This window comes from Trifolium pratense, linkage group LG4, assembly GCF_020283565.1.
Source record: "Trifolium pratense cultivar HEN17-A07 linkage group LG4, ARS_RC_1.1, whole genome shotgun sequence".
Taxonomy (NCBI): domain Eukaryota; kingdom Viridiplantae; phylum Streptophyta; class Magnoliopsida; order Fabales; family Fabaceae; genus Trifolium; species Trifolium pratense.
This window is the reverse complement of record NC_060062.1, coordinates 5,939,009-5,955,271: the sequence shown is the minus strand read 5'-3', so window position 1 is coordinate 5,955,271 and position 16,263 is coordinate 5,939,009. Positions and strand designations below refer to the sequence as shown.

Sequence of the window (16,263 nt, the reverse complement as noted above, 5' to 3'; positions counted from 1 at the left end):
ATGCCAATGCATAACTTTGGCGACTAATATCTTTAATTGTATAATAGTAAAAATTATAAAAAATTGATATTTTGAAAATACTCATCGAGACGAATCTAACAACATCTTATATGTTAATATTTATTTTTATTTATTAGTAGAAAAATATGGTCAAAACAATATATATGAATAGTGCATATATTCAAAATGGGTCATTCTTTTTGGGACAGAGGGAGTACTAAATATTAATGAAAACTTTGTGCATAAAACGTGGAAAATAAAATCAAATCAAATGATAGATATTTTTTATTAATTTGACTTTAACAATACTCAAATTGATAGATCTTACCAATCATAATAATTCAAATGCTTTTAACTCTCAACATAAAAGAAAAATGCATTTCTAGGAGCAATCTGACTCAGAAGGGGCATTTGATCTTATGCAGAAAAGAATGGTCTTAATTAAGTCTAAAAAGCAAGATGACTATCCAAAATTAAAAATTTAATCCTAAAGCCTATCATTCCTTTACCATTGTGTAGATATTAACTCACCCAAATGGTATGAAAAGTGAAAACAAGAATCCGGCTTCACCACAGTGGCGGCGACTCTAGCATAAGGCGAGACAAACCCTTACTTTAGAACCCTCGGGCCACCTTATACTCAGCCTCCTATACGCTGCCCACTGATTTTATGGTTTCACCTTCACTCTGATGTCCAACAAAAATGGCACAGAAACTTCTCTTATGATTTGTTTACTTTGAGACCTCGTCTAGTTTTTTAGGCCTCAACTTGCGTTGGTTCGGCCCCCAACTTACGATGCTGATGTAGAAAAATTACACCATATAGTTTGTCAAAGTGAAAGATATGCTTCCGTACACGGAACACGTGGATGCAGTAGAGGAATGCAGCTAATGTGACTCCCAGAAATGATAATAAACTCAACTTCCAAAACTCCTGAGCAGATTAAGATAACAGGATCAGATTCAAGGCTATAGCAATATTTTTACAGGATATAAGATTGAAAATACAAGTAAAGTCGAGGTTGCCCTCATTTAGAAAAGATGGTAGGATCTCGTGCTAGGTGGTTTGGACATGTGTAGAAAAGCTCGGTAAGAAGAGTTCATTAGATGGAGAATAGAACAAAGTTAGAGGTATAGAGAATCAAATGACAACTATAGGTCAAACCATTAAAAAGGATTTAGAGGTAAATAGACGGATTTTATAGATATACAATGTCGATGTAAAGATATCGGATCATTAATTATATCTACCTTTAAAGTCATAGAAGGATGATTTTTGATTGGTTGACAGTGTAATATTTTATATTGACAGTGTATCAAAATTAATCTCTTAATAGATTATTTGTTTATTTAATGTGTGGCAGATTCGATTGATGTCTATTGATCGATATAGCGAACTTCACCAAGGTAATATACATATTTGGGTTGGAAGAGAATATTATTAGTTTTTAAGCTCACCTGTGGATCAGATATTATGATTCCCATAACATAGGCCAATAAATCCATAAATGACTGAAGTGAATTCTGAACACCTCCAACAATCAAACGATCCGATTCGGGAACAAGGTTCTATTCAAGAAAATTGAAATAAAAATAATCAGATAAGGGTAAAAAAAAAACTATGAAGAATCAGAACTTTGATTCATCATGAGCCATTAAGGGTTATTTCTTGCCTGCATTTGCTGAAGTACAGATAAGTCAAACATCCACAGTCCGAGCCGAGATATTGAGACACTTCCCATCAAAATATATGATGATAAAATGCCATTTTGGATCCACATTGCAACTAAACAAGGGAGTAGGCATGTCCACTGCATCAAAATCATACATAAACGTGTAAATATTTTTGCATAATTGACTAGAACACATAACCAAAGTTTTAAATTACGGTCGCATTGACATCAAAAACTTTGATATTGCGGCATTTTTTAGAATCTTGCATAACATGTCACTTATGCAATTTAAATTCATTTTGTGAGTTTGTACCTGAGACCAGATAGACCAAAGTCCAGTTCTAATAGCTGATATATGATGCTGTAGCACAGGATATAAAACTGTTGCCGCTATTCCAATTACAGCGCTTATTCCTCGTGCTATTCCAATAACATATGCAGGTATACCTTCCCATTCTAAGGTGGCTGTCATCAAAGTTCCAAAGCTGAGCAAGTAATTGGAATTTTATCAGTTATGATTCATTTCTAACTTACATCAACGAAACTTAAGACATGTTTCTGAAGATCCACAGACATATATTTAGGACACCAAAACACAAGTCTCTAGTATCGCACTCTCGATAACAACTTCAACTAACTAGCTTCAATAACAACTCTTAACTACTTTAACTACTCTAATTTCCCTTTCTTCTATAATCCTAACAACATTTTAAAGGGGAAAAAATGAATAAAGTTGACACTTTAAGAATTAGGGAAAAAGGCTAATTTCAGACTAGGGTCTTGTTTAGAGAAAAAACTTAATTAAATGCATATCATATATGTACTTATTTATAGGATATTTCTATAACGAATGGTAAAATTAAAATAAAGTCATTTTGTCCTCATATAAGCTATAAGCTGTTTTCCTCAGCTATCCTGAAGAGCTTATGGAAATAAGCTGAAAACAGTTTATAGACATGTTATAAGCTGTTTTCATAAACTCTCCCAAATAGTTTCACAAGTGCTTATGTTAATAGATAAACTCAAATAGCATCACACCTGAGTACAGTGAAAAAAAGCAAAGCCAAAGCTAGTCCAGGAAGGACAACTTCTTGCTGCAAATAAACTCTCCAAGCATCAACATAAGAGATTTTTGAAATCCACTCAGACAATTTTGTCCCGCTTTTTCCATCTATCAATTCTGAGTTATCATCACCTGTAACATTAAGCAAACTATCTCCCTCAGAAGTTGAATTGTTCCTTTCTAGATCACTTTGTGATGAAAGCCTTTCCACTCTCCTTTGGCTACTTTGACACAACGCTGGAATTCCATTATACACAGATGTAAAAAGCCAATACTCGACCCAAACAGAAACACTATTCCAAAGTGCTAGAGTTATAGCTGATGCTTTAAGGGATACAAAGCTTATTATGAAACCAGTTATAACCGGCGCAAGAAGCTTGCAGGTTAGATCAATGCGTCTCGTAACCGAATTCATCTTTGTCAACAGCTCCGGTGATTGACCTTCCGATATAACTAACAACCTGCTCATTAAAAGCATACTTTTCTATGATAACTTTCCTATAATTTTAACTCGACATTTCACATGCATGTGTAAAAAAGTATTTAATTAGATGCATCTGTAAGTTACACTATCAGCACATATAAATTAATCTGTTTCACATAATACGGTTTCCTTTAAGAAGTTATTATACTATGAAACATTAGTGTGAGTTTGTGAGAGTACACAAATCGGCCGGCCTAGGTGTGAGCCGGTTGGAGGAGGTGGTCAAGGTGGAGGTGGAGAGGGTTTAAGGGAGAGGGGTTGGAGAAACTTCAAAAGTAAAAAGATACGAAATATGGATACAAAGAACACACGGCAGAGTTTTGCCAAATTTGCCTATCTCTCCACTGCAGTGTGGCTGCAGTAACTTTGTACTAATCAAGCTTAGGATTTACATAGTACAACTTGTATTTAAATATTACAGGCTTCGCTCGAGCGGCCTGCCCATTTATCAGTAACTATGAGTCATACTCAACATTGATAGATAGAAAGACAACCATGATATTAATCACTATTGCTACGTACATTTTCTTTTCTAGCTAATGATATTAATCAATTTTCATTAAAGCTTAGAATATGTTACCATTCTCTTTCTATCAGGATAGTACCGGCAAGAGTTGAAAGTACTCCAATGCCACCACAGATATTGATTATCACCACAAGAAATAAGAAAACTGGAAAATTTGCAAACTTCAAAGATGAGTAGACAAGTAAGGTAACTACAGTGGCACCGGCAATAATAAAAGAGAGATTTTGTGTCACCAACCACAATTTCAAAACCTGCCAATTAAAAATGAAGGGTTTTACTTCAATAAAAGTCATATTCATAACAACTATTAACAAAGGTATTATTTTAAGCAATTTGAAACAACTAAAGTCACATATATAACTACATTTTTGTTATCTTTAAACTTTGTCCATATCTATACACATAAAAACCAAATGACATCGTATTTAACATCAAAACATTGATATCAGAAAATCATTTCTCTTGACATAAATGGCATATATTAACCAAGCATAAAAGCAACCTATCAATACAAGATCCCAGGACTTTTGAGAAGAACAGTACAACAGTAAAGATCTCAAGTACTATTTTAGGTTCATGGATTTATCAATCACAAAATGTGTTAGATATTCATTTTCTCTATTTGAGGAACTTTCTATTCCTTTATGGTACACTAGTGAAAGATAAATAGTTCAAGGTTTTAAAAAGAGGTCACAACTTCAAGATAATTCATGTCTTTGTGACCTCAATGCTACCCCGAGTCACATTTGACTCAAATTCTATCAAGGATTGAAACGCAGCAGTGACTTTAACCGCAATTTAAAACCTCGACTAATTCAATGATATATCTATATTATCCTGTAATAATTTATAAAATTAACTTTAGATGTTAAATAACACTATATTTGGGACCACACCTTTTGATAAGTCAATTTATCAACCCAAGTTCCAATTATGGGACCAAACAATGCAATGGAAGCAGATTCAACAGCACCATAGATTGCTGCATATAGCAGTGAGTCTGGCCAAATACTGATCATATATAAACCAACAGAGAATTCCCACATTCTGAACACAAAAATAAAATAATTTACAACAATGATCATAAAAATCTCAAGCCAAAACAAACAGTGATGTAACCAATTTCTGTCAAAGTAACATGCATGTCTATAATGTGATGTAATTGATCCATTATTTTAACAGAGGTCATAGTAACAAACACATTATATAATACTAGTTTATAGTCGTTACGATGAAGCACATACACTTCTCGAATTAGGCATGTTCCACTGTCCACGGTGTCGGTGCCAGACACTAATACAGACACTAATACCGACAATACAAATATTATTACATTAAATTATGTTTTTTTTTTCTTCTTCAAATTATCATCAGTGTAGCGTGTCAGTGTTAGGTGTCTGTGCTTCATAGGTTGTTGTCTGTGCTTCATAGGTTGTTTCCACATACAAATTTCTGATTTCAAACAAAATCAATCATTTGAATTCACCCATTTTGCTTAAGAAATTAAAGAATATAGAGAATGTTTTCGATAATAAAAAATAGAAAAGGGACAAAAGTTAAAATTTAGTGGCAGTGAAATAAAAGGAAAAGAGGAATGAAATTGAAGAACCTGGAACCCCATCTAGCTAAAAAGTGAGCAATGTACAAATAAGTGATCAGAGAAGACGAAGAATAAGGAAATTCTCGTTCTTGGGATAACACACTCTCTCTCAAAATTTCTTTTTCGTCCATTTCATATCAAGAATTCAAGATTCTTCCCCTCACTAGTTTTGACTTGTATTTAATACTATCAGCATCACAAATTCACAATCAATAATATAGATTTTATTAACACGTCAACAACCATAATAATTTGTTTTCTCTTAAGTAGCCTAATGGCTAAAAATATCACTTTTAGGCAGATAATATAATGTTCTGCCAAATGAACTAAGCTCGCAGAACATATCAATACTAATTTAAAAAAATAATATAATTATAAACGCTGGTGCGTTAGTATTCAACATTGAGATGAAACTATTTCATTGGTTACAATGGTTATCTTAAATTCATAATAACTAACTAACGTGCAGTTTATGTCATTAGTTAACGTGTAAATATACACTTCACGTAATTGTGTTTTTGACCTATAATTATTTTTGTGGATGGTAAGGCACAAGATGTTTGGGAGGAAGTGGCATTATTTATGGTCTATTAAGGAAGGATTAATTACTAGAGCTACTCACCCGTGATCAAGTAATTAATTTTGTACTGACCACCGTCACCGCCCTGCAGTAGCGCCGCCGTAGGTCCGCCATCGAAGGCCTCTCCGGTCAACCACCATATTAATTAATAAATATTTATTATTTACTAAAGTAGTTTAAATTAATTAGAATAATTTTAAATAAAATTATTACATTTAATATTTTTTTACACAACATTTATTCTATGGTAATGTGAAATTCATTAAGCATTGAAACACACATTACAAGTTTATTTATAGTAGCTACACACACTTGCTTGTGAGACAAGTAACAATACTTCAAGTAACTAACTCATCCACAAGTTGTTGTAACTAACAAACTAACTTTTAAAACTAACAAACGACAGTTATGAATTACTAAGACTCAACAAAATCCACGCTAGATGTGAAAATGAATATTAAAATCGTATTGATGTCTCCTTTCTCATCGAGGTTTTCAAACTATTAAATGTATATATGTGGGGCTCATATCATCAGCTAATTTTGTGTTTGTGAACTGGATTATGGTTGTTCACTAAAGGTTTGTCCTCCAACATAGGACATATTGTTCACCTACATCGTATTACTATAAGACGATGTTTACGTCATTTAAACTTAGGTTTTCTCTTAAATGTCATTTTTTCATAAAAACAAGTTAATACTCCCTCCGGTCCTTTTTATAAGGAACAATTTGGAAAAAAAATTTGGTCCTTTTTATAAGAAACAATCATTAAATTTATTCTTACAATTCCATTTTTACCCTTATTAAATTGTATCCATTTCAAAGTTATGCATTAATTAGAGTGATATATTCCCTAAGGATAAATTAATACACCAAGGTTAGTTTTGGAATAGATTGTAAAATTTTAGAATTTTTATTAAGAAAGATAAGGTTTCTTGGTATGCGTGTTTTTTCCAAATTGTTCCTTATAATAAGGACCGGAGGGAGTAAGTTTGTATAAAAATTAGCTTGAATAAAAATCAATTTAATTGATCAAGTGTAAAATAATAAGTGATTGATGGGCTATTAAACAAAAGTTTCGCTGACTAATTACATGAATCTTAGACAAATATGGAAGGACAGCGTAAGAATTGAATAAATGCCAACAAAGAGATCCTAAACTGTCTCCCCAATCTGGGAAGAGGCATGCATGGTAAACAAAGGGACCAGAGAAGAGCTGCAAATGCTGCCTTTTATTATTTTGTTGCTTTACTTAACAGTTTGAATATTTTAAAGGAAATAATAGGGTATCAAGTCTTGATTGAATGCACCGTAAATACAGCTATAGCTATTTGATTTGAATTTTGAACCCAGATATAAAATTATTAACACATTTAAAATGTATTAATTATAACTATTAGGATAGGCCCCTATACATGTGTCACATGGGATATAATATAGGGCCTTCAAAAATAGGGAGCTTCAAAATAATTTATGTTGTGGTAGTAATATTAGTAAAAGGGGTATAAAATATATTTTTTGTTAATTTAATCTGCTACTAATTGTTAATTTTTTTAAAAAAATATTATTTACCAATTTAACTTCAGTAGTGTATATTTGATTTAATTTCAACGTTGCGGAATTGATAAAATACAATAAAAAAAAAACTAGTCATTTGGGATTAATCTAATATATTATGCAATGAACAGTACTCATAAAGAGTGTATAAATGAACATAGGTAACGATAGAAACTGTACACTATAATGATTTTGCTACACTGGACACACAGATGAACTACAATATCTGGGGCAACTAGCACGAAACACTAAATTACAGAATTTCAAAATTTGGATATTCATGACAAATACAAATATACATTTGCTTATAATATATGAACGGTATACATGTGGTTATTTGTTGATGGATTGAATTTGGACTGGTACAGTGCTTGCACGCTGCGCCTTATCTGTCTCAAGTGAAGTGAATTCACCTCCCAAAACGGACCTGCATTGATGCTAATTTGCACGCTAGGACCAATGTTCATGCATAAATATGTGAAGAAAGAGAACCAAGAGGAGGATCTAATTGATGTCATACAAGAACTAGAATATGACTTCATGGAGATTTCTTGGTTCAAAGACGGAACCAGAATATCAAAATATCTACCAGCCGATAACACCTTCCAGAGTAAATTCAAGAATCACTCCAACTGTCCGCGTCATCATCTTCATCACTTCCAGCCAGAGCCTATTTCAATAAGCAAGGTTAGTTGACCCTGAAGAAAAAGGATATATCAAGAGTGGTAACCAAAAATAATAAACAGAGAAAGAGGGAGAAACCTGGCGAATTGAATTAGCTTTCTCCAAGATAGCAGCAAGCTTCATATTTGTTTTTGGACCTTGAGTTCTAGGTCGTGTGGCCACAGCAGGCTTCAAGTTGAAGGACTGCGAGAGCCACAAAGTAATATTAAATACAAGAATTCTTTGAAAACAAAATGGGTAAAATCAGTAAAAAGAAACAAGCTGTAAGTTCGAACCTTTGTTCTTATCTGTTCTAACCATGAATCTCTTTCATCTACCTTTGGTCCTATTTCAGGCATAACCCGTTCAGTAGCCCTCCTAAGCTGCAGTGGTTAAAAGGAAAAGTATTATGCAAGAATTAAGACATCAAAAAGTGATTCCAAGTCATATAAAAGTAGGACACTGACTTACCTTGCTTTTGTCGTGAGCAGCAACAGCATCAATCAGAGGATTTCGAGGACGAGGAATTTTGTGTTTTGATTTCACATTTGTCCTTTCACTCTCAAAATCTGATGTTTGACCAGATGGATCCCATGACGACATTTCCCCCTCAAAGAGCCGGAAACTCTGATTGGGATCCACACTCTCCATATTTGGTGGCAACATGAGTGAAATACCCAATTGTCCCTGTGCCCCTTCTGCATTACTTACAGAATGATTAGGGGGTTTAACTTCCGAACTAGTCTCCGCTGGTAACTGACTTGGAGGTTGAGTTGGTTTTTCTTGTGGAGAGATGGAATCATGTTCAGAAACAGCAGATTCAGCAGATGATATAGTAGGGCACGGATTAGAACTTTGTACCATTTCTTCCTCAGGAGTGACAATGTGACTGTGTGTAGGCCTGTCCATAGATACAACATTACTCATATGCTGCAGAAGTGTTGTATCATCTGAACTAGTCTCTGCCGTTAATTGACTAGGAGATTGAGTTTCTATAGGAGAGATGGAATCATGTCCCGAATTAGCACATTCGGCAGGTGGTATTGGAAGGAACGAGTTTGAATTATGTACCAATTCTCCCTCAGATGCAATAACATGATTGTTTGGAGGCCCATCCCTAGATACTACATTATCTATAGGCTGCTCAAGTGTTTTATCATCTGCACTAGTCTCTGTCATTAATTGACTTGGATATTGAAATGGTTCCATTTGTGGAAACGTGGAATGATGTCCAGATACAGTAAATGCAGCAGGTAGTGTTGGTGCATATGGGTTTGAATTCTGTGCCATTTCTCCCTCAGAAGGAACAATGTAACCACGTGGTGGATGCACAGCTGTAGGTACCATGGGCAGTGATAAAAAGGGGTTCTGAATCTGGCTTCCGTCCAGCACTACGTAATTATACTGTCCGGTTGTGTCATCAACCATGATAGGAAACTGAAAAGGTACAGCAACAGGATGCCCTGAAACACCCACAGAAAACCCAGAAGAATGTTGGAGCTTATCACTTCCCAAAGCCATGACAGGCAAAAATGGATTCTGATGAAATAAGGTCTCTCCAACAGAAGCTGGAAAACCAAACTGAGACTTCTTATCGGGCATAATTGGCTGCATTGATTGGACAGAAGGCTGATGCACTTTTAACTCCTCATGCGAATCTTGGGAAGTATGTTGAACCTTGCCCATTCTCCATTGCATAGGAGGTAGAGGAGGCATAGGTGGCATCTCATCAAGTTTGTCTTCAGTTGTCTTGGGAAAGAGGTCAGGAAGAGGCTTCAATGGATCCATGACATATTGTGTAGGATTAATCTCCAAGCCAGATGACTGTGGTGAAGAATAAAATGATGATGATGATTCATCTGCAGGGTTTTCTGAAACAGATTCAGAAGTAGCATGAGTGCCTTCTTGCTCCAATTGATATATCTGCATCTGCTGAGATTTCTCAGAGGCAAAGTTTTCCTCATATTTGAGCGGAAACTCTCCATCCTGTTCACCAACTTGAGATGGTAAGTGGGGCTCTAAATAATTTTGAGACTCCAACTTATTATAAGGTGGTGATGAAAAACTATCTCTGCCATTCTGTAAAAGATCATTCTGGCCACAACTCATAGATTCTGACTGTGGAGTGTCAAACCCAGAAAAGTCAGGCCCCATTTTCACATCATCCAAAACAGCACTCTGTTGGATTTGCTCCCTAGGAGATGAGTTTTCAATATTATTTTCCAAATCTTGAATATCACAGGGCAGCGATTTGTTCAGATTCATTTGTACATCTGCAGAAACAATTTCTGGATGACCCGCAATCTTCTGTCCCTCTAGCTCTGTGGAAGATTCTCTAGCAACTTCCTCGTGGACTTCCGTCTCTTTCTCATTTGAATTTGCAAAAGTAGAAAGAGATTCTTCAAGTTTTGTAACATTACTCATTGGAGAATATATGATATCGGATGATGTTGTATCTAACGATGGTGCCAATTGATTCTTGCTCGTCTCTGTATTCGTGGCCATGGAAATATGAGTCAGTTCAACGTCACTGCATTCCGTCTGATAAGAATTTGAAGAAGCAGGGACATCTTTCGACTCAAGAATTTCACTGAGATCATCATTTACCATCACATGATTATAAGGAGAAGGTGGATTTTTAAAATGACCATCATCACCTTCAACTGGATCAACACTGCTGCAGGATCCAATTATTTCATCACCATGCACCGTTTTTGGTATATTTCCATAGTTTGATTGACGATCAGAGAACGAAACTTCAATTTCGGTTGAGTCTTGTTCACCCTGTGGATTACTTTGAGTTAAACCAGAAGTTAGCTCGCCAGTAAAGAAACTCACTGGAGGAACCTTCACAGCAGTTGGATTAAGTTGGGGTGCAATATTAATACAATCCTCATCTTTTGAGCCTTGACGATCAAGCACCGCATTAAGACCTGAATTCAAGTCTAACTCTTCAATGGATGGGCAAAGGGAATCTTCTTGTGAATCATTAGAAACTTGTAACAGATCACGAGAACGAATATGTGGATCATCATCAACCAAGTTGTCCGATGAAATTTTATCAGAAGAATCCACCGGGAAAGTATCATCTTTTATTAGGGAAGGAGATGAAGGTTTGGAAGCAACAGATTCTACAAGACATGTTCTGTCCACATCATTGCCTAATCTTATATTAAGTTCAACTTTGTCAGAAACGGTCTCATCTGACTGGGTCGCTGCAGGTAGTATCCCTGGTTTGGTAGGTTCAAGATCAGAACACGACACCTTTCTTGAAGTCAACAAATCAGAATATGTTTTCCCAGAGTCAGAAACCTCTTCATCATGAACACGTGCATCATCACGCATGACAAACTTTCTACTGTCTGTGTTTTGAAATTCAACAATTTTAGGAAGCTGGTTGGATGGTGTGCCTTCAATTTCTGGTCCATAATGAGGGACATAAGATTTGCTTTTCTTGGAAGAACTATTTAAATCTGACGTAGAGGAGTTTCCAATAGATTGAGAATCTGAAAAGTGAGCTTGCAGTTCCACGTGCTCATCTTCGTATCCCCTGAATGAGCTATTATTTTCTGATGTTGAGGAGGTTCCAGTTGAGTGAGAATCTGATAACCGAGATTTTACTTCAATATCCTCATTTCTCTGATGTTTGAATGAGCTATTGTCATCAGATGTTGATGAGTCTGCCAATGACCGAGAATCTGAAAACTGAGCTTGTAGTTGACGTTTTTTATTATTAGTATTTCTTACCTTTCGAACACTCAAGCTTTTCTTAGGTTTATACTCATCATCGGTTTCCAATTCTGACTCCATGGTAGTTAAAGCATCCATGTAGTTGTCAACCTCACTAGTCACATCATCAGAATGGTACCTATCTAAGCTGCCATCTATTTTCTTTTGTTCATTGATTGCCAATTCTGTTTCATCAGACACCTTGACATCATTAAAAGGCTTTTCATCTCCTACACCCACTGGGATTTGTTCTTTCACCATCACAAGATCTCCATTTGTCTCACCAACCTCTTCTGGAAATTGATTTAGTTCAAATTCCTGCTCATTAGGGGATGAATATGAACATGTGTTTTTATCTCCGATTGATTTTTTCAAAGGACGGATGCTACTGATTTCAAGAATTCTAATCCCTGCTTCGCTAGAATCATCTGATGACGGTTTCACGAGCAGCGGAAAGATTGAAGTTTCATAAATCATTTTAGGATCAGGTGAAGGAGTTTCTAGAAATTTCTCCATGTAACTTTTCCCAGCTTTTGTTTCAACAGCTGGTCCATTCAATTGTCTTCTCTTCAACTTCACTAGGCGCGCTGGATTACTATAACCATTCTCAATACGTTCCTCAAGAAGAAGCTGATGTAATCTGCACCAGTGGAAATTAAATTTAGCCACCAATCAAAAATTTAAAGAGCTGAGCAGTTAAATATATGAGTGCACCACCAACCAAATGGAGCTTACTTTGAATGTGTAGGTACAGCATTAGGAGCTTCATTATCCCTCACTCGTGCTCCTTTCTTGTGCTGGAAATGAAAGAAATAATTATTATATAATCAAAGTTGCAAAAATAGTCAATATCCAATTGTGTGGGATTGTTTTTCTAAAGAGAATACATGGGTATTGCCGTATTGCAACCCTAGAATGAGCAAGAAAAAGAAGCACCAAAACACTAGTTTGCTTGTAGCACATATGGTCATAATACACATATGTATGAAAGGCACAGTCAAGACCTCATAATTGACATAATTAGATTTCAATTATAGTTTAAAAATTTTCAGGAAAATCCCAGCCAATATCACACAACATAAAGGTCATTAGGATCATGCATTTAAAAAGTTTTTCAGTAGAAAACCATATCGATAAAAGTTAGAATAGAAAATCGTGTACCTTGACTTTACGAATCCTCTTTTCCTTGTGGACTTGTACTGTGGCTCTTACAGATGAAGTTGACTCCATCTTAAAGAACGATGGATCAGTATAACGTTTCAGACATGCCCCAGCCCCAGCCACATCAAACCTTTAAAGAAGGCAAAAGCCAAAAAGAAAACTTTTCAAACATCTATCACAGAATTATTTTCCATTTATGTTGAAATCATATATATCTGATGAATCTGACCAACATACTTGTCCAGAAGGAACAGCCTTGGGGGACCACGGCATTCTTCATATGAATCCATTATCATTCGAGGAAAGTTTCCACGAGTAACGAGATTTTGTTCAGACTGAAGATTGGGATGCCAATCAATCCCTGCATTGCAATAAGAAATAATGTTTAAACTAGAAAGTCACCATTACACGTTACAACTTAAACCAAAATTACATCATTTCACAACATAAACAGTATTCAAATCATGATGGAAAACCCCAATAGCATACAGTGTAGCTCTGCATGAGTGATCTAACCTCCATTAGTAAAGAATGATGAATGATGAGTTTGAGAGAAAAAGGCCTTTTCAAGTGAAGGAACTTCAGACTCAAGCTGTTTAACACGAGCAGTAAGACTGTGGCCTCTTGCAGCAGTAGCCATTACTTCTTCATGTAAATCATGGAAGATCTCAGCAGCAAACCTATCAGAATGAGAAGATAAATGAAGGGAACTTGATAGATCCTCTAGAATTAAGAAAACAATTGATAGAAATAAAGGTAGATGGAAGAGAATCAGACAAAAAACTGTTATTAATCTCTGCCAAGGGAGAAGTCCCCTCTCCAAATGCAAAACAGTCATTAGAACGTCGAAAGAATGAATTTTCCATCCATACAGTCAGATCTATAGTTCTATACTGGCCCTAAATTCGTAACTACTCTAACCGTCCCCCTCCCTCACTTATTAGAATACAAAGTATCCGGTTACCCCTCTACATCCTCATTGGTCCCTACATTTCCTAGAATACACCTTCAACTAACAAAACTTCATGGTGCCTAAGAGAACTTAAGCACCTAGTGACTTTTAAAATTCTAATTTAAAAAAACAAACCTCAAGATCAGGGTGAAAATTGTTGGCACTAAACACAGAAGAAAATAACTTCAGCAAATTAAGACTAACTTCTTAGAAACAAACTAAACGTACAAAATACCACAACACTCACAATGCCTGCAAGGTACATACATTTCCTCTTTGAATTACTTCAACTGAATTCACTAGATTAAGCCTAAGGCCGGATACCAAGTTTTAATCAAAAAAAAAAAAAACTAGATTAAGCCAGAAAGGGTAAGCCTTCAATACACACTCCAATACAAAAATCTAATTAACATGTAATGCAATATTAGCCAATTACAAAATGGTCCCTGAATCACATCATCTCTTTATCTATTTCAGCAAATACTCATAACATTAAACACAAAACATACTTTTCCAACAATCCACTTTTGATATTGATGAAACTCTACCTTACACCTATCACGAACTTTGTTATTTCAAGATTTAAACTTAAGTCAATAATCAGTCAAGGAAATCAAGACCAATCAAATTTGTGCAATACAACCAGTCATTTTCTTCATTTAATTTGTTGTTTCCCGTTCAAAACACTTTTTTTTTGTGAACTAGTCTAGTGGTCAAAATCTCACCCCTTAAGGTAAATAACCGGGGAATCCCAGGTTCGAACCCTGACCCCTGCATATTGCAATATCTCTACCAACTGAGTTATGTTTTCCCTTCAAAAGTCTACTCATACAAAGTTCAATTGCTCAATAAAAAGCACAAAATTAGAAACAAAAATCAATCAATTAATCAAATAAAAGTAACAACTTAACAATCATCCGCAAATTTAGCATCTATATATTCCTCCAATTCCAAATTCAACCAAACAGTTACTAAATCCAGCAATTAAGCAAACAAAGCCAAACTAAACACATCCAGCAAAATCCTCAAAAAGATTTTCCTATCCTTTTCTAAATTCACCACTAATTCAACTAAACAAAACCAAACTAATAGCGAAATTACTCAAATCAGAATCAATAATTCCAAAAACAAAGAGATAAAGAAAACTGACTCAGCAAGGTCACCGAGCTGACGTAGAAGTCCGACGAGTCCAGCCATAGCAACAGCTTCAAGAAGAGCTTCAGGATCATCTTTGTCAGCAGCACGGTAAAGTTCGGGATCCGCTAAACTGAACTCGTTCCTTATAAGGTACTTGGAGAGTGGCATTTTGATTCTTGAGATACGAATTCAGCAATTGATAGACACTAGATTTAGTGATAGTTTTGTGAATTTGAGTTTCTGGTTTCCGATCTTCTTTCTTGTAGTTCCGGTGAGTTTGGCTCCACCGTGTTCCACCATGGAAGAGAGAGAAAGAAAATGTTTTATAATAAATGTACAGAGAAGAGAGAGAAAGTGGTTATTATTAATTTAATTTAAAATAAAAAATGAAAAGGAATTAATGAATATACGGTGGTCGGTGTCAGCGAGAGTCACATTATGACAGACGTGAAGAGAGTGACGGATGCGGGGACACGGATTTAAGTAGTAAGAGCTAAGAAGCATCATATATTTAACTTTTTTAAATACTCCTTCGTTATAAAAAAAATGTTTACATGGTTGTTAATTAGAGAAATTTACAGTATGTGTCATTAAAAGTTTTTTTTTTTTATCAATGATATGTATGATGCAATTATGCAAATGATCAAATATTAACACCAGCAATAATAATTGATGAAGGATAAACTTACCTATTCAAGGCTGAATAGGAAAAGGGCCGAGCTGACTGATGAGTTTTTAGCATTAAAAAAAACTCTTTCATGTGAAGCTAATATGGTTGGCTATATACAAGTATAACGGAATTAAGATGAGACGTAAAGGATGGTCAGAGGATGCTACGGGACTATCATAGGAAAGCTCGCCCCCATTAGCAACTGATTCATTTTTTTTTCGATAAAAATAAGGTAAAATATATTTTCAGTCCCTAATTTTATATTGAGTTTTGGTTTTCGACCCTATATTTTAAAATTACTCATTTTCGTCCTCAATTAATTGTCAATTTTGGTTTTAGTCCCAAATGTTAAGTCAACTAACAGTTGACTAAAAGAAGTCCATGTGGCACTACCACGTTCGATTCCGTTGACACGTGGCATCCTATGTGGACTGCCACGTCAGATTTAAAAAAAATGATTTTTAAAAA

The 16,263-nt window shown here is 35.2% G+C and overlaps 2 protein-coding genes across 2 annotated transcripts; both read right to left on the bottom strand.

The window, feature by feature from the left end:
* Positions 1 to 298: 298 nt before the first annotated feature.
* LOC123923319 (solute carrier family 40 member 2-like) lies at positions 299 to 5,532 on the bottom strand. Its single transcript, XM_045976007.1, has 8 exons — positions 5,356 to 5,532; positions 4,643 to 4,793; positions 3,801 to 3,997; positions 2,712 to 3,197; positions 1,987 to 2,158; positions 1,674 to 1,811; positions 1,459 to 1,569; positions 299 to 934 (listed from the first exon to the last, which is right to left on the bottom strand). Exons 1-8 carry the CDS (start codon positions 5,475 to 5,477, stop codon positions 758 to 760), a joined length of 1,554 nt encoding a protein of 517 aa, XP_045831963.1. The 5' UTR covers positions 5,478 to 5,532; the 3' UTR covers positions 299 to 757.
* A 2,032-nt stretch (positions 5,533 to 7,564) lies between these two features.
* Positions 7,565 to 15,638, bottom strand: LOC123924025 (protein SCAR2-like). The gene is made up of 9 exons (XM_045976790.1): positions 15,139 to 15,638; positions 13,553 to 13,716; positions 13,274 to 13,397; positions 13,037 to 13,166; positions 12,611 to 12,672; positions 8,618 to 12,515; positions 8,443 to 8,529; positions 8,246 to 8,350; positions 7,565 to 8,153 (listed from the first exon to the last, which is right to left on the bottom strand). Exons 1-9 carry the CDS (start codon positions 15,291 to 15,293, stop codon positions 8,100 to 8,102), a joined length of 4,779 nt encoding a protein of 1,592 aa, XP_045832746.1. The 5' UTR covers positions 15,294 to 15,638; the 3' UTR covers positions 7,565 to 8,099.
* Between the last annotated feature and the right edge of the window lie 625 nt (positions 15,639 to 16,263).